The sequence below is a fragment of the Thalassophryne amazonica genome, chromosome 8, assembly GCF_902500255.1.
Source record: "Thalassophryne amazonica chromosome 8, fThaAma1.1, whole genome shotgun sequence".
Lineage (NCBI taxonomy): Eukaryota > Metazoa > Chordata > Actinopteri > Batrachoidiformes > Batrachoididae > Thalassophryne > Thalassophryne amazonica.
The window spans coordinates 41,852,988-41,872,164 of record NC_047110.1 but is presented as its reverse complement, the minus strand read 5'-3'; the positions used below and the strand labels follow the sequence as shown (position 1 = coordinate 41,872,164).

Genomic DNA, 19,177 nt, shown 5'->3' with positions numbered 1-19,177 from the left:
TCTCACTCCAGTTCTTGACACTTGGCAACACTGTGATAACTGCTCCTGCTGTTTTGTGAGCATCAGCAATCCTTTTTCTCAAGTTTAAACTGATTTCTTTTGATGCTTTCTCAAGCGATAGCTCAAACCCTTACTGAAGTTTTCATACTGTGTGTACACTGGAAGAAAACCCTCAGTAGTTTAAACTTTGTTTTACAAGCTTTGTGCATTACAAAGTGAACTTACATCATTGCACAGCAGTAGTTTGTGCTGTGATTCAACAAAAAGGTCAGTTCTTAAGGGGGCTAATTATTTTGACCCTGGTGGTTTGTTTGGTTTTTGTAAAATAATTTTGTTTCTGTGCAAAAGTAAAAATGTTTAGAAATGCTGCATTGAAAATTTCCTTCCTCTGTTAAAAAAGCAAAAAAATTTTGAAGAAAATCTTAAATTTCATCAGGGTGGCCAAATAAATTTGTCCTTATCTGTAACTTAATTTGAATTCTAATTTTGTTTTTTAGACTAAAACGTACAGAAAAGGAAAAACACACATATTAAACATTTGCTGTCTGAAGAGGCATCAATAAGAACTCAAAGATACAGTTCATCTTCACTGGCAAAAGTATCAAAAACCTATCAGATCATGTAGATTATCACACTGAACCAGGGGATGCATTTTTATAACCCTCGCAGTAAAATACTGAATAAACTCCAGTTTTCAGTTAATAAAGGCAAGAATATTAAAATGCTTTTTGAATAAACAAAATACATTGTATAACCTGCAGCATTTTCAGACCTGTTAAATATTCTGCACTCAACTGTGACACATAAACAGCTCATCCATTTTTCCCAGTGTTAAAATTCTGCCTCATTCATTTTCCAGTGACGGCTGTGTATTCAAATGCAGGCTAAAGGTCGCAGAATATTCTGGGTTGCAGTTAACCTGCAAGGAAAGAATAGATAAATACTGACATTTGGGGAAGATTAAATACTAACATTCAGAGCTTTGTCAGGCACCTCCCCCTTGATCTTTTTCAGTCCCACATAATGATGTATTGCAGTCCCAGCTGGTCTCCGCAGTGTCCAGACTGTAATGTGTCACATCAACACAGAAGCAGGACACTACGTGTCAGAGCTGGAAAGAGGCAGAAATCACTCAGAGTTTTTGTAGTTGGTGAACAGGTTGTAGAGGACTCGGAGGGTGGACTTGAGGTTCAGGTTTACGACATCTGGAAAATAAATAAATAATGGGACCACAGATCAATACAACTCGATGGCTGAAGTTCAAGCTGCTGGATGAAAGCACAGTAATAAAATGTGGGCAAAAACTAAAAAAGAAGCTGTGAACTGGCAAATCTCCAGCACAGGTCTGGTTAAAAATCTGCAATGTTCCTGTCTTCACACTTTAATTTTAAACTGAGACAAAGAATACAGTAATAAAATTGTAAGTCCTACCAATCTCAAATGTCAAAGCAAAAATAAAGGTCAACTGGTACCTGGCAGGTTCCTTGGAGTCCGTGGTAAGGTTGTGTTAAATATAAATACAGTCTATTAGACAAAATATGATTTTACACTCACTTTCCCTGTGATTTCATTCATATGCAAAGCAGGTCACTGTTGCTATGGTGAGTTCCCCATACTGGGACTACCCATGTGGCACATTTGGTTAGTCTGCCATCCCCCGTCCTCCAGTGGGATGAACCATGTGCCATGTTTTGTTCACAAGGGACTAAAGGACTTGGAAATAAACTGGCAAATGTTTGGAAGCACTGACATAATGGAGACACATAGCAGCATCATTTCACACCCGACCAATCTCATAACTACAAGCTAAGATAAATCTCATTTGGTATCAAGCAGGTGCCTTGGGATCACTTGTAGGCTGTCAAATTTTTGTGTGCCTAGCTCAAGTAACAGTTTCTATGAGCCAAAATGATATATTTTCCCTCAATGATCCCAAGATCTAATTTGCATATCATAATACATTAGACCCTATTGATCTCAAAACAACAAGCCTTGGATGGTTTACGTGAGTGATGTCTGCCATTGTCTTCTGTCTCCCTCTAGTGTTCTGTGGTATGTTTCTAGTTTTGGATGCATTTTATAAGTAATTCCATCCATCCATCCATTTTCTCTACCTGCTTACTCCAATTAAGGGTCACGGGGGGCTGGAGCCTATTCCAGCAGTTAAGTGATTTCAGCGTTGGCTAATTTATAGAGTTCTCTGTTCTAGTATTTATCGTTAAATACCTATTGAGTTGTGGTTTTTAAGTGTATATTTAGTGTTTGATAAGTTCTGGTTATCCATTTTGTCTCTCATAGTTGAAGTGTACCTACGTTGAAAATTACTCTCTCATCTTTCTAAGTAGTAGAACTTGCACAATCAGGGACTGAATAAATACTTTTTTTCCCCACTGTATGACTGTGCATCAGTTCTGGGTTGTGACAATTTAGTGTGCCTCGCTCTAATAATATACAGTTTGAGGGAAAAAATGTGATGTTTGCACTCACTGACCCCATGAGCTAATTAATAAGGAAATTCAGTCACTGTTGCTATGGTGATCATTCTCCCACACTGGGGCCTACCCATGTGCCAAATTTGGTTACATTGGTCCCAAGGGCATCGTAGACACAGAGACAAATATTCTGATACTTTGACAGACAGAGGAGATAGTTAAGAGGGGCTTTAGCAATAACAAGTAGTGATTCCAATCATGGCAAGTAATATTTAAACCAAATAATCCAGGGGGTGGGTTGGTTACTCAGGAAAACGTTGAATGGAGGGTGAGGATTTTTCATTGCAATATTGTGGATGAGAAGCCTTTCCTTTTCAGTCCATTCACAAAGTAAGTCTTGTTTGTCTGATTCACACTTTTTTAAAGTGAAAACAGTCACATTCTCTTAATATCATGGCTTTGTTTTATTATTTCTGACCATATGTTAAAAATAATCAAATTTTGTGGTCATTTTAAGCTTCATTGCAAAATTGCAGCTCAAACATTTTTTAATGACCTCTCAAGGGCCGACTACAGTACCTTAACAGCCCACCAGGTTGGCTGTAACCCACACTTTGGGCATCATGGCACTGTGGATAAGTTGTTAAATTCTGCTTATTTATTTATTTATTTGGTTTTAGAACTTCTTTTGACATTTTACCTTTGATTGTACAAAATTAATGGAGAACTGATGGACAACAAAGAAATGCAAGAACTGTGTCCCAATCCCCAAAACAAATCACAGACATTGCACAAAATGTCTGTGAACATGTATGTGATCAGTGTCTGAAATCGAACTCCAACACTTTACAACCCTTAATGTGCACATAGTTTTTTGTGTAGCTTTGTGCTACATGAGGTCACCATCATCAATTCAGTATTTTCATCCATTAAAGCAAGACTTCCATCTGCTGGATATCTTTTAATATGACTGTGGAGCACCAACCTTTCAGAGCATTAAAATGCTCTGAAAGGTTGGTGAAAGGATCGTATGAGTCCAACACACTCATACCATCAGGCTCAGTAAGATTTTTTTTTTTTTCCTGGTTATCTTTTATTTGATCTTGTAAGAATTTAAAGTGTAGGTGACACCAAAAAATGTGCACAAATCACAAATCACTGAAAATGATGAAATGTTGATAATTTAAAAAACTCCTGAACAATAAAAGTCGATGATAAATGCACGGGTGAAGGATAAACAGCTGTCTGAAGCCTGCGCTCTATTTCAGCCCTCAGCTGCAGCCATATGGTTGCTGAGTCATCACAAGACCAGGACCTGCTGATTCAAGCCCAAATCAATTGTAAATACGGCGGAGGTCGAGCTGACGATTTGTTTTTCTAGTGTGGAGCTTTTTTTTAAGTTTAGTATGAAGCTGTTTCTGAGGAAGTTGTGGGAACACAGTCTTATGGTTTTGAGCTTTATTTAGACCACAATGAGGGAGACTAAACCTGGGAGGAAAACCTTCAGTCTGACAACAGCGACGATATTGGCAGAGCTCAGAACACAGAATGGTGATTATAGAATAAATAAATAAATAAATAATGCAAGCGATTTTGGCATGAAAGCAGAGGTGATAAACTGTTTTTTTGCCAGCTCTTTGGTCATAATCAACCGATTAAAAACAGTTAAAAACAACATTCTTGAATAGTTAGTGTACTGTATGTTAACAGCGTAATATGTTATTATTAAATATTAAAACCATTCACACAAGGAGTAAATATATAGTCTTACTTGTCCGTTTCAGTGAGCTCATCTTTAGTCTGATGAAAACGTATCCACCTTTACAAAACGACATCTGAAAATAATTTAATTCCCTATGTCCTGGCTAAAGAAAAGTCCATTTGTCACAAGTTGGGTGCCAGGTTACAGCGCCGGCTGTAATCCGTTGATGGATCAAGTCTCTGCTGTGGATGAATCCTCCTCTTGTTCCACTGAGGGCCGCTTTGTGCCGCAAGTTGAAAGACTCAAGTGCTCGTAACATCTCAGTCTGCACGTGACGAAATTATCCCATGATCCCATGGGTGGCACCAAGGGGGTGCTAGGGGGTGGTAGAGCTCCCCCTGGATTTGTCATAGCACCCCCAAGAAAATAATTCCTCATTTATTATTTTAATTTAATTTCCATACCATGTTTTTAAGGCCTTGTCCACATTGAAACTAAATTTCTGCGATACAATCTTTTCCTTTGTCATTTTCAAAAAGTGTTCCATTCAAGAAATATCTCCGTTCTCACAGATCCAGTGAAACAGCATGAAAATGCTGTAGTACATATGCCAGCCCTGTATGTGGCGCTGTAAAGCTTCAACAAAAATGGATGACGTGGGGCTAACAACAAAAGATAAAACTTTAGAAGATGGCTCACAGATTAAAAAAAGTCTTTTAATCTGACCTGTTGCCAGGATTCTTCATCACAGATGAAAACTGTTCTCCACATGACACCCTTGTTTTGGAAGATGACATCCTGAAATGCGTTAATTCGTTATGATGGAAGTTAGGGGTTTTTTTTTTAAGGTTTTTTGGTTTGTTTTTTTGAAGAGTTTTTAAAGAAGCCCCTCAGCATCTGTCTGCTCTGGGTGACTTTCTCAGCTGGTGGACGCCAACACTTTGTCCCACCACCAACAAGAAGAAAAAAAATAATATGCTAAATTAGACTGTTAAATTTCACCATGAACATGTTACAGAGGCAGGGTGATGACATCAACTTTTCAGTTTTCCACAGTAAGACACTTATGACATTTTCAGATTTATGTGATTAGATAAATATTCCACTCATAAAAGAAAATAAACATTCATTCACAAAACTGATTGTTTTACACAAGATGAGTGTAATGTGATGTTCAATGACATCACCTTCAACAATGATATCAATAATAATCAATAATAATAAATAATAATAATAATAATAAATTTCATTTATAATGCACCTTTCATTAATAAAAAATCTTAAAGTGCTACAGGGAAAAAATAAAACCAAGTATAAATAAGAGAATAAAAAATAAAATTTTGAGATAAAAACAGTCACCAGAATATAATAAATCCAAAATAAAATAATAAAATAGAATAAAAAGACTAAGATACAACAGATTCAAATTATTGAGAACTGTGATAGGCCTGTCTAAACAGGTATGTCTCGAGGATTTTTAAAAAGCTTCCACAGTTTCTGGAGCACTCTGGTGGTCATGGAGGAAGTTCCAAATATGAGGGGCAGCTGAACAGAAGGCCCTGTTTCCCATGGTGTGACGTTTGGTGCGAGGGGGACAGAGAAGATTAGGGTTGTATGAACGGAGGGAATGGGAGGATGTGTGGACAGTGAGGAGGTGTTTGAGGTATGTGGGGGCATTGCCATGGATGCATTGGTGGGTGATGAGAGCAATCTTAAAATGGATTCTGTAGGTGATGGGGAGCCAGTGAAGGTTATGGGGTATAGGTTTAATGTGTTCCTGTTGTATTGAAGCCTTTGAAGGCTTTTCCAGAGATCCCAAGGAGCAGGGAGTTACAGTAGTCAAGCCTAGAGGAGACAAAGGAATGGACGAGTTTTTCCAGCATCAATGATGACGTTGTACTGCAGTGAGTGTAGTTTCAAGTTGCTGAAATGGTTCAGTTTTTGCTGCCCGAATATCCATGAGTGAAATTAGAAAAAGTGAAGTCTGTGTTACTTAAAGAACTACCTGAGGAGCAGCAAAAAGCACAGACAAACCAGTGACCAGTGTCACTCCTGGCAATTACCCCACAAAGAACACGGCCTGTGGACAGCAATCAAATCATTGATGCTTTTGCTCTTAACCACAACAGGCACATTGTGCTGTTATGAACATATCAATGGTAGGTGAAAGATTTTCTCTGTCTGTCTTTAGCATTTTTCTCCTGAGGCTATAGGCTACATTTGTAGGTCTGTGAATATTTGTACTGAACAGTAGCCTAGGTCTGTGTGTATGATTTTGTTCATTCTGTATGTCATTAGTGACTGTCGGAGATCAGAATGTGGCGATGTGTATGCACGTCTGTGAATGTGACAAAGGTGTAGTAGAGAGCTGTCGCGTCACATGAGCCCATAGCACCTCATAAAAATACCAAGCTGCCCCATAGCACCTGCAGAAAAAAAATCTCCGGAGCCGCCACTGCATGATCCATGAAACAATAAAATAATGTGAAAATACTCAGTTTTGCCACCATGTCAAGTGGAGAAGCTGCAGGCACCGTGCGTGCGCGCTCATCAATATAAGTGTTACACCTGCCAATCAAAAGGATTCAGTGCAACTCTGACCTGAACCACTCAGTGGAAACGAGGCTGTCAATAGCCTGTAAAAATCCATAAATTATTGGGACTATTAAGATAATGGTTCTGGCGCTGATGCCACTTCCTCCTCCTTCTCCAATGTTGGGAGTCACCTGGAAGGTCCTGGTTTTTAGTGGTGCGCAGTTCAAAATACGAATATTTATCTCTTCAGTAACTGCGCACCAAGAAAGGATCAATTTCAAACTGTTGGTTAATTTTAGTCGTAAATACTCAAAAAAAATTACATATCGTGTCACCTACACGTTAATATCTGCAATGATAATATACCTTCTGGTCTGGCTTTGGGTTTCTTCAAACCTCCGTCTTGCATCAGTTCGAAAGCCAAGGCCACATTGTGGACCTGACGGGAAGCCAAACAGAAAACTCAGAATTCTGTTAAAAACCAGGGCTTTGAACCAGAATTTTTTCCTAACTGGTTTGTTCTAAACAGAAACGGTATTTTAAGATTTCTGGTTTTGGGTTCCACCTCAAAATCGACATTACAAAACTAATTGGAACAAAAAATATTCTCGAACAAGTTAATAATGTTCCATGTCAGCTGTGGGACACTGCCAACACTGTACATGCTAGACCTCTATATGGCGCTGTAACATTCCCACAAACAAACAGAGAAGATAATACAGCATATTGTAGCAGGCAGCAGAAGCAATAACTTTTAAAAACGGGACACTGATTAAAATAAAGCCTTTTAAGAGAACGAGGGGCCGAGCTGATCACCTGAAATATATTTCTTGTGTATTTAAAGTGAGGCAGTGTTTCTTGTATTTTTAAAAGACACGGCACTGTGTTGCTCTGTCTCACAGAGAAACCCACTGCTGCCCATCAATTGGCTCAGCAGCAAAAGATACAGTCCTCATGTGACCATAGTAATAATGACCCCTAACCCTAACCATAACCACAACAAGGCTGCACTGCGTATGAATGTTTAATATGCCCATGTAGGAATAGCCACTTCCTAAAACCATTTATACAGTGAGTAAATAATAAAGTCTTAATCTGACCTGTTGTCATTTCAGTCAGATTCATCATCACAGCATGCATTTCTCAGTGTGAAACAGGATGGCAGTGCTCTGTACTGACAACAATATGCAAAATGAACGACAGGTGGAGTGAACGTCACCGAGCCTTTTTCTGTCAAGTTTATTGGGGTTTTGCAAACCGATACGGTGCATTACCACCGCCAGCTGTTTGGGTGTAGCGCATTAATGGAATCTGACATCCTCACCGGGTAAACAGAAACCTTTTCAAGAATGAAATAAATAACAGCATTAACCATTAACATTATTTTTAATAAACAGTTCCGTTCCGGAACATAAAAAATACACCGATTTTGGTTTTGTTTTCATTCCTAGCAAAATACCAAATGTTTCTGGCTTTCATTTTCATTCCATGAACTGGTTCAGAGCCTTGTTAAAAACCCACCTACAAGAGCAAGTTCTTCTTTCAAAAGAACTAATCACCTTCTGTTCAAAGCTCTCAGGGGTGAGGAAGAAGTTGTACAGAGGAACAAAGTAGTCTTCCAGCAGACCCATCAACAATACCAGGTACACACCATCAGCAAACTGGAGACAAACACACAAGCAGCACACTGCATGAAGACATATCTCCTTAATCTGCATAATTAGAGTGGATTATCTCCCTTTGAAAATTATACTCAATGAATTAGTGCACAGAGGATAAGATTAGTCAGTCATTACATAACAAGAATCCTTTGAATAATGTTAATTAATAATTGGAGCCTTCAGTGACAGTTTGAACAGTAAAGCAAATTTGTCAATCCCAACCTGAGATTCCAGCTCAGTAACCTCCAGGTTCAGCTTGTTCAGGTGTTTGTTCACAAACGTGATGAGAGACTGAAATCAATATGAATAACATACACTTGAATGTCTCATCTTGAAAGGATGATTTAAAAAATAATGAAGTGGCTGTTTTATTTATGTGCATGTAAGGATTGAGGTACCGTTTTTACGACACTGAGCTTGTCAGGAGCGTGATCCAGCAAAGTGTCAAATGCGTCCCTCTCTTCAATAAACCATATACAGTTCAAAGTTTGTGACTTGAGGGCATAAGTAATAAAAATTCATGAAAAAAATACATATGATTTATGGTTGTACTCACCAAATCTACCCATCATCATTCTGAAAAATAAAAACATTAGATTTAAAAACATTAATATGTACAAATGAATGTGTCAAACGGTTAATCAGCTGTCAGCTTTAAAAATAAATTTTCTTTCAGTAACACATAATTTATTGGTCTCCTGTAATTTGTACAACCCCAATTCCAATGACGTTGGGACGTGGTGTAAAACATAAATAAAAACAGAATACAATGATTTGCAAATCCTCTTCAACCTATATTCAATTGAATACACCACAAAGACAAGATATTTAATGTTCAAACTGATAAACTTGATTGTTTTTGTGCAAATATTTGCTCATTTTGAAATGGATGCCTGCAACACGTTTCAAAAAAGCTGGGACAGTGGTATGTTTACCACTGTGTTACATCACCTTTCCTTCTAAGAACACTCAATAAGTGTTTGGGAACTGAGGACACTAATTGTTGTAGCTCTGTAGGTGGAATTCTTTCCCCTTCTTGCTTGATATACAACTTCAGTTGTTCAACAGTTCGGGGTCTCCATTGTCGTATTTTGCGCTTAATAATGTGCCACACATTTTCAATGGGTGACAGTTCTGGACTGCAGGCAGGCCAGTCTAGTACCCGCACTCTTTTACTATGAAGCCACGCTGTTGTAACACGTACAGAATGTGGCTTGGCATTGTCTTGCTGAAATAAGCAGGGACGTCCCTGAAAAAGACGTTGCTTGGATGGCAGCATGTGTTGCTCCAAAACCTGGATGTACCTTTCAGCTTTGATGGTGACATCACAGATGTGTAAGTTGTCCATGCCATGGGCATTAACACACCCCCATACCATCACAGATGCTGGCTTTTGAACTTTGTGCTGGTAATAATCTGGATGGCCTTTTTCCTCTTTTGTCCGGAGGACACGACGTGCATGATTTCCAAAAACAATCTGAAATGAGGACTCATCAGACCACAGCACAATTTTCCACTTTGCATCTGTCCATTTCAAATGAGCTCAGGCCCAGAGAAGGTGGCAGCATTTCTGAATGTTGTTGATGTATTGTTTTCGCTTTGCATGGTAGAGTTTTAACTTGCATTTGTAGATGTTGCGACAAACTGTGTTAACTGACAATGGTTTGCTGAAGTGTTCCTGAGCCCACGCGGTAAGATCCTTTACACAATGATCTTGGTTTTTAATGCAGTGCCGCCTGAGGGATCGAAGGTCACGGGCATTCAATGTTGGTTTTTGGGCTTGCCGCTTAAGTGTAGAAAGTTCTCCAGATTCTCTGAATCTTCTGATTATATTATGGACTGTAGATGATGGAATCCCTAAATTCCTTGCAATTGAATGTTGAGAAACATTGTTCTTATACTGTTGGACTATTTTTTCACACCCCATCTTTGCTTGTGAACAGCTGAGCCTTTTGGGGATGCTCCTTTTATATCCAATCATGACACTCACCTGTTTCCAATTAGGTGTTCTTTGAGCATTCATCAACTTCCCCAGTCTTTTGTTGCCCCGTCCCAACTTTTTTGAAATGTGTTGCAGGCATCCATTTCAAAATGAGCAAATATTTGTACAAAAACAAAAAAGTTAATCAGTTTGAGCATTAAATATCTTGTCTTTGTGGTGTATTCAATTGAATATTGGTTGAAGAGGATTTGCAAATCATTGTATTTTGTTTTTATTTACATTTCACACAACGTCCCAACTTCATTGGAATTGGGGTTGTCAGATTGGGTTGTGGTCAATCAGGTTTTTGTATTCATTTTAGTATTGAGTGATAATCAGCTACTGTCATTGTGTTGTACCTGTCAGAACACTTACAACTGTATTTGTTTTAAACAAGGTTTGTAACTTGATAATTGTTTGATATGCATGCCTTCATTTTGCACCCTTTAAATGGTAGGGCCCCATCACACTTAGCAAGAATCAAGCTGAATCAAAACGGAATGTAAAAAAAAAAGCAATTCGTGCCACAACTGGGGGAGAATAAGAATTGTGAAGGACAGCTGCCCGAATACCCAGACTGCGCTCCTCCCTGCCCCGACTGATTCAGGCATACGCGCCTCTGAACGCAGTACAAATGTTGGTGGAACACATTACCCATACAGCTGTCATAATGCAGTGAGAATATGACAAATGCACATACATTGCTGTGACAATGAGGTCTGATTGTGGGTGGAGGAAATATTTTCCCGCAGCACTTGAGGTGTGTTCAGGCACAGTCGAAACATTTGGCCAGGATCCCAAAAGGTGGATCATTTCGAACTGCCCTTTGAATGCTATCAGAATGCTTCGAACGCCATTTTCATGCCGTACAAATATTTAGATTGCAGTCAGACTGCAGTCTGACCGCTGTTCGATATTTTTTTGCCACCTTGACTGCACCTCCACTGTTTTGCACATGTGCAAAACATTCAGGGAGGTCACATGAATCTGCCCGATTGTTTAGACTGCTCTCAGAATGCTGTCTGACGTCCTTGAATGCACCGCGACACTTCTGGAATGTCGGTCGAACTTTCATTCGGACAAAATTTGGTCTCATTCGGATAAATTGACAACTTCAGAAGATACTGTCATTGGCCAACAAGACCCTGAACTGGAGCCCGTTTGTAGCTCTGTGGAGCGGATGTTCGTGTTGAGGCTATACAGGGTTGCTTTGTGCCATTAATAAGTGCAGTTTTCTTTTCATTGCGCGCACTGTTATGAACCTGTTATCACTTTTCAAACTGCCTAACAGATTACTACAAGCCAAAGACATGGACTTGTTACTGCATTGACTAGAGCTCTCAAGTTGAGATACGCTCAAGAGTTATTTTCCGCCGAATCTCGTCTTGCAGGTCATAGCAGTGAAATGTTTCAGAATGTCATGCATTAGCATGAGAGTGACAACATGTTGAGTCTCACACTGAATGCTTGAGACTCGAAAGGACCGCTTTTAAGAGTGAGTCTCACTCTGAATGAGTGAGACTTGAGAGCTCTGAGTGACACTTGTGATCAGTGTTTCTGACTGCGTGAGACACAGCGCACAGAAAAGGAATTTTCTTCACCGTGGGATCTCTGCGGCCCCAGTCCAAGCAAGATAAGATGCACAATTAACAACAGTCTGCGTTATGGAGAGGACACTGACACAGGAGGACTGGAGAGACCTGCCTCTACTCAAAGTAGGTTCAAAATGTATGTGTGCAGTTGTGTCTGTATATGTGTAATGGCAATGACTGCTTTGAAATGCATCCGCCGTGATGCATACTCAGAGATGCAGCTGCTGGTTTTTGTGTTTGCAACAGCACAAATATTTGTGGGTTGTCCTGGTAAAGAACCGACGCTGGTTTGCACTAGAAGGACAACTTTATTACAGCTTATTCGCTCTCTGAAGCCCGACTGACCGCTCTGCAAACGGTAGCTCGCTTATGTAGTTTGAGCGCCCTCTAGCATCATACATCTGACACCACATCTATCACAGAGTGGTTTGATATGTAATATATTGTTTTAAATTATATATATTATTCCTGATCTGGTCATATTCGCTGTTGGTTATGTTTAATGTGATGATTAGTGTGTGTAAATGCTGCACGAATATAGTGTAGGATTATAAAACAATATGTAGCATATGTAGACTACTGTATGTTAAAATTGTCCCACCATGGATTTCATATGCCCCCCCGACCCCTAAAACTGAGGTCTGGTGACGGGTCTGCGTATCAGTTCTCACTCTGTTGTGCTCGTCAGCTCTTTGGTTACCACAGATGTCTGCAGGATGCCCTCTCGTTTCTGCACAAACAAATTCAAAGTTTTGTGGAGTTACTGAACATTAACCATGACTGAAATAGTTAAGGTGTACAATACAAACCCCAAACATGAGTGATGATATTAGAGTTTGCCTCAAACACATGCATCCTGCAGCTGCAGATCCACACATTATGATGTTATGTGTTACCAGTGTGGAACGTACACCATACCTTGACCACTACCACCTGCACACAGACATGCTCAGGGAGCCTGACGGCAGCCTGAAAGTGCATGGCGAGAGCCACCAGCAGATAGACGATCGGCACCAAGTTCTTTGAATGAATGGCTGGAACAGTGAACCACGACACTATTAGCACTTTGATCCACACGACTACCACAATGATGTAATGCACAGTAATTATCAGAGAAGAAAGAAATATTTCAATACCATACAGTCATTGAACCAAGTCTGGCATTAGCGCCAAAGAGAAATCCTTAATCATTACTTGAGAAAATATGCGTGATGATAATTCTTTCCACGTGAAATGACTGATGTTATGGCCCCTTCACACATAAAACGACATTGGGCGAAAAAGCAGAAACCAGCCGAAAACTCGCAAATAACAAATGAAATGGGAACTGCAAAACATTCCACCTGCTGTCAGGAGGGACACACAGTTGGATAAACGTGAACGATACACGGCAACGGTTTCGTGAACGCAAGTGCGCGCGCACGAACATAGTGCCAGCACCTGGAACGTGTGACACCACATTGCGCCACTTCTGTTGGGGGGGGGAACACACACACACACACACCAAATAAAAAACACCACAATTTCTAATATTTAATACCTCTTATTGAGCGGACAATATAAATATGATCCTTCTGTTCCTCTATATATGACCCATGTTCATAGATGTACAGTCACAAAATGATATGAATGAAGCCATGCACTTTTATCATGTCCACATCTGCTGGCCTCGCCTGTCCAGCGAGCAGTGCGCCGAAGGACACTACATCATGTGGACCATAGCTGACGTGGGTGACGTGACATTCAGATCACCAGCTGAGTGTAAATATGATTAGATGGTCCTTTTCACAGGGCACAGGTTGCCGATGTGCGCGGTGACACGGTCAATCCAGCCAGTTGCAAAGGCGAAATGTGTTTTTATGTATTTCCACGTCAGGACAGCATACACGCACCTCCTCACGATGGAGTATTGTAAGATTATGTCCTTTAAAACACGGTATGTGTTCTCCAGCTGTGACTTACGAGTCCACAGATCCCAACAGCAGCAGCTGGAGCAGACACGCCCACCTTATCGAACAAACCCAGCTCAAAGAAAAAAGATCTCACTCTATGTTCCTTTGTTATATAATTATTTATTTTATGAATCTGTTATGTAATTATGTATGTAGTTATTGTTGTATGTATTTATTTAATTGTCCTGTTCTCTGTGGTTTTAATTTAACACGTGTGCACTGAGCTGCTGTCAGCTGGAACTGATGAGAGTATGAAAGTCTTCCCACACCATATACACTGAGTGGCGTGTGGCTCCTGTTGTTGATGGCACAACATATGTCCTCCAGCTGAGTTGCGAGTACACAGCGGTCAGCTGTTCCTTACTTCCTACATGTCCTTCCTACATTACAGCCATCCAGATGCGTGCTGCGCTGGACAGCAATTGCACTGCAGCCACCTCGCACCTGATAATGTTCAATCATGGCATGGGGGAGGGGGGACGACACCCTCCTCATGACATCTGTGTTGCGGGGGGGAGCTTGCATGATGTGTGTTGCTTGGTAACGGAGCACACGTGGGGCACATGGAAAATGTGCTGCCGTTTGCACAGCCATGTCGAAAGAGGTCAACTGCTCTCTACTCTCGTGCTGGCATTGCAAATAGCCCTGCCTCTTCTAAGTACCCCGCGAGTAGTGTTGGATGCTCGTGGGTGGCACCTGGACTCCAGCCGACTCCGGCCGAGAGTGGGTCGAATGGTCATTCGTCTGACAAGCGAATGTAGAGTGTATGTGCATTGACCGAATGAATGTGGTGACTGCTGTACGAGGCGTCCGAGTGCGGTTACGATTTCCCATGAGTGCCATTTGACTCCTCATATGTGCGACATTCTGCCTCAATCGTGTTATGTGTGAAGGGGCCTTTAAGAATGTTGAACTCACAGTCCACACTCCACTCGATGGCCCAACCGTGAGGTCTCAGCAGCTCATTGACGGCCTCCAGGACTGTCTGGAGTTTCTGCTTCTGGCCAATCTCTGACTGCGTCACCTCTGCAACATTCAGCTTCCGGCCTGAGAGCTTTTCTGTCAGCAAGAAAGAGAAGAGATAAAAATGCAGAATTCTGGTTTGTGACAACTGAGTGATGCACCAGTGAAGTCCACTGTATTATACAACCACAAAGGATAGGAAGCTCATCTGAGTTAGGAGGATCCTTCAGAAGTACGATTTGACAAGCAGCACCTGACAAAGATCCTCAAATAAGTGCAAATCTACTGTAAATGTTTTTGCTCACAAATCGCAGTCATATATCAGTGTAACAGAATGTGGTAAAAGCAATGTTTTCAATCCCTGGAAAAGTGTAAGATTTGAAGTTTTTATGTTTGTTTGAGCAGTGCTTGCATGGACTGGGTGTTCGGGAGGGTTGCGAAAGCCAGCAGATTCGGTGCTTCTTTTTTTGGAGAGGACAGTCACTTGTGATCTTTGCAAAATCAAATGATTACTTGGCTGCAGCATTTGAGAGGCTGAGCAACCAAGTTGTGTCTAGGTTTGTGATTGTTCTGGATCAAGACTAAGATCCAGACTTTTAATGATTGCCTGGACTCAGCCATCAAAAGTAGATTCATTTACTTATCTGTCAGTGACATTCATATCTCTGTGTCCTTGGCCTTTGAGATTGACAGACACCTGAGAAGAGCTTATAAACTCAAAAATTTGCTGGGCAATAGTTTTGGTAACTCTAATATTGCTGAGACTTGGAGGCTAGCCAGTGATCTAAGGCAAATAGTAGTCTTTAGTACTCAGTCTTGCCATATGATCCTTTGGCACCACTGGAATGACTTTGTGTCAAACAAATGGATATTTAGCGAGACTAGGAAGAGGAGGACCGCTTAATGTTTGAGGGAACATTAGCTACAACACTGACCATGTGGTGTCCTTCTGTGGGCATGATCCATCACACAGGTACCGCAGCAGTGAGGACCCCACAGCCTCTGTAGAAGGCCAAGGAAATGCCCACTCTCACCTGGCTGCAGCAGATAGATGGTTATTTTCAAGAGGTGGGAATAGTGTAGAGCGTTGTCTGCCTGTGTGGTTGCCATCCAGGACCCAGTAACATGATGTTGTGGATGTGGCATTGTGTGGCACCTGATCTGACCTTTATTTATTTATTTATTGTATCGGGCAAACCATCAGTGAGGGAAACTGATACAATGATCACGAAAAGTAAAAGTGCAGCGGCTTCACTCTAAAATGACAAATAAAGAAGACAGCAATCTCTTGAGAAAATAAATACTTCCTGAGTATTATTAAAAGCATGTGGACTCTAATCTGTTGTAAAAATCGGCTGCAGCATTCATCAAAGAAATGGAAAATCCTGACTAAATCCACTGTGTAGGTTTTGTGAAATGCCTTCCTGAATTTGATTTTGTACAAGAAAGATTAACATTTGCAAACATACAGTTATAATTAAGTAAGAGCACATAACTCTATTCTCTATTCCTTTAAATGAACTAAATATATTTGATCAGTATATAAGCTGTTTTGTATTCCTTTAAAAATGATCTACACCACACACTGCATTTTTAGCTTGGTACGCTATGATTGCAATAACATGTAATAAACATAAGGGGGTGCCATTTCTATACCCTACTGGGATGTATAGAAAAATGAGTGAAAACACAACATGGATTTGTGCTGCACAAACCATTGTTGTACATAGCAAGATTGTGAATCTTTATCCAGTTATCATATCTGGTTTATTTTTTTCTCTTTGTAAAACTTTGAAACTCTGAATGAAACACATTTTGGGTGAATTTTGTTGTCATGATTTAAGTGTTTGTTATAATTGTAATGATTGTGTATGCCAAATAGAGTCATGTGTGATAATTAAATGTTCCTATCAACACATGAGTTTTGTACATAAAAATGTGGTGCAGACAAAACCATTTTTTCACCAAATAACTTCTGGAGCACTTGTCCATCATAACAGTCCTCCTCCAGGTCTTTAACGATGATCCTCTCCTCTTCCAGCTCACTGTTAATCCAGTCAATCAGGACCTGGACACACATCCTAATACAATCACACCTTTCTTCTTCTTTTCTTACTGCTGTGATGTTTTAACATCTCTGATGTGGAAACCTGGAACCAGATTACCTTCAGAAGATCTTTGAATTTTGGATCTTCCCGTGATGTTGGGTCCAGCATGTTCCTCTCAGCATTTTCTTCTGGAAAACAAAAACGGGGACAAAAAGATTTGGAGTTTATGGTGACTGTGACACTGAATTAAAATTTGCCTGTCTGTCTATATGGTTGGACACAGACATGCATTTTATTAAATCACAGACATACAAACAGGCTGACACACAATTTTCTATCTTCCACGGACGTGTCAGATGTGATTCAGAGGGCATGACAGTAAAGGCAGCTCCAACTCCACCTACTTTCAGTTCCTGTTCCTCTACTGTCACATTAGTCAACTTGTGTTACAATCACCACGCATAACAGCTTCATGGTGGAGTCGAACAGGAAAGGATTTTCCTAAAAATGTGAAACTTCCTCTGCAGCTTAAACCAACTACAGTTTGTGCCAGAAGGCACATGGGAGACTCTAGCCTGGGTGTGATCTGTTTTTGTCGATAAGAGTCTTTCTCTGCTCCACTCCAACATGAAACTGGATACAGTGAGGTAAAAAAGTATTTAGTCAACTCCTGATTGTGCCAGTTCTCCACCTTAGAAAGATGAGAAAGGTCTGTAATTTCCAACATATGTACACTTCAACTATGAGAGACAAAATGAGAAAAAAAATCCAGAAAATCACACTGTAGGATTTTTAAAGAATTTATTTGTAAATTATGGTGGAAAATAAGTATTTGGTCAATAACAAACAAGCAAGATTTCTGGCTCTCACAGACCTGTAACTTCTTCTTTAAGAAGTTCTTCTGTCATCCATCTGTTACTTGTATTAATGGCACCTGTTTGAACTCGTTATCTGTATAAAAGACACCTGTCCACATCCTCAGTCAGACTCCAAACTCAACCATGGCCAAGACCAAAGAGCTGTTGAAGGACACCAGGAAGAAAACTGTAGATGTGCACCAGGCTGGGAAGAGTGAATCTACAATAGTCAAGCAAGTTGATGTGAATAAATCAACTGTGAGAGCAACTGTAAGAAAATGGAAGACATACAAGACCATTGATAATCTCCCTCGATCTGGGGCTCCACGCAAGATGTCATCCCGTGGGGTCAAAATGATCATGAGAACGGTGAACAAAAATCCCAGAACTACACGGAGGGACCTCATGAATGACCTGCAGAGAGCTGGGACCAAAGTAACAAAGGCTACACACTATGCAGAGAGGGACTCAAATCCTGCAGTGCCAGTACATGTCCAGGCCCATCTGAAGTTTGCCAGAGAGCATATAGATGATCCAGAATAGGACTGGGAGAATATCATGTGGTCAGATGAAACCAAAATAGAACATTTTGGTAAAAACTCAACTCGTCGTGTTTGGAGGAAGAAGAATGCTGAGGTGCATCCCAAGAACACCATATCTACTATCTATTTGGGGCTGTTTTTCTGCAAAGGGGACAGGATGACTGATCCATGTTAAGGGAAGAATGAATGGGGCCATGTATCGTGAGATTTTAAGCCAAAACCTGCTTCCATCAGTGAGAGCATTGAAGATGCAACGTGACTGGGTCTTCCAGCATGACAATGATCCCAAACACACCGCTCGGGCAACGAAGGAGTGCCTCTGTTTAAAGCATTTCAAGGTCCTGGAGTGGCCTAGCCAGTCTTCAGACCTCAACCCCATATAAAATTTATTGAGGGAGTTGAAAGTCCGTGTTGCCCGGCGACAGCCCAAAACATCATTGCTCTAGAGGAGATCTGCATGGAGGAATGGGCCAAAATACCAGGTACAGTGTGTGCAAACCTGGTGAAGACGTTTGACCTCTGTCATTGCCAACAAAGATTATGTTACAAAGTACTGAGTTGAACTTTTGTTATTGACCAAATACTTGTTTTCCACCATAATTTACAAATAAATTCTTTAAAAATCCTACAATGTGATTTCCTGGATTTTTTTGTCTCTCATAGTTGAAGTGTACCCATGTTGAAAACTACAGGCCTCTCTCATCTTTCTAAGTAGGAGAACTTGCACAATCAGGGACTGACTAAATACTTTTTGCCCCACTGTAACTGGTGATGCAACAGATAAAAGCTGCGCTTTGCAATTTCTCATCCACAGAAGCTTGCAACTCCTTCAGTTATATGTGTCTTGGTGGCTTCCCTCACTCACCTCCTTCCAGCACAGTCACTCAGTTTATGAGAAGGTCCAACTCCAAA

At 40.5% G+C, this 19,177-nt stretch overlaps 1 protein-coding gene across 4 annotated transcripts in view; it reads right to left on the bottom strand.

Moving 5' to 3' along the window:
• Positions 1-564: 564 nt before the first annotated feature.
• parvb (parvin, beta) overlaps positions 565-19,177 on the bottom strand; it is a 45,133-nt gene continuing 26,520 nt past the window's right edge. For 2 of the 4 annotated variants that reach the window (XM_034176060.1, XM_034176061.1), the window contains exons 3-13: positions 16,984-17,054; positions 16,784-16,886; positions 14,774-14,914; positions 12,822-12,937; positions 12,575-12,633; positions 8,887-8,906; positions 8,729-8,790; positions 8,553-8,621; positions 8,229-8,330; positions 7,036-7,108; positions 565-1,205 (exon numbers count right to left, since the gene is read on the bottom strand). In XM_034176060.1, the coding sequence (XP_034031951.1) occupies positions 1,129-1,205; positions 7,036-7,108; positions 8,229-8,330; positions 8,553-8,621; positions 8,729-8,790; positions 8,887-8,906; positions 12,575-12,633; positions 12,822-12,937; positions 14,774-14,914; positions 16,784-16,886; positions 16,984-17,054 (893 nt within the window). In that variant the 3' untranslated portion in view covers positions 565-1,128. Of the gene's footprint in view, positions 1,206-7,035; positions 7,109-8,228; positions 8,331-8,552; positions 8,622-8,728; positions 8,791-8,886; positions 8,907-12,574; positions 12,634-12,821; positions 12,938-14,773; positions 14,915-16,783; positions 16,900-16,983; positions 17,055-19,177 lie in introns of all 4 variants that reach the window. The other 2 variants (XM_034176062.1, XM_034176063.1) reach the window with 2 other exon arrangements.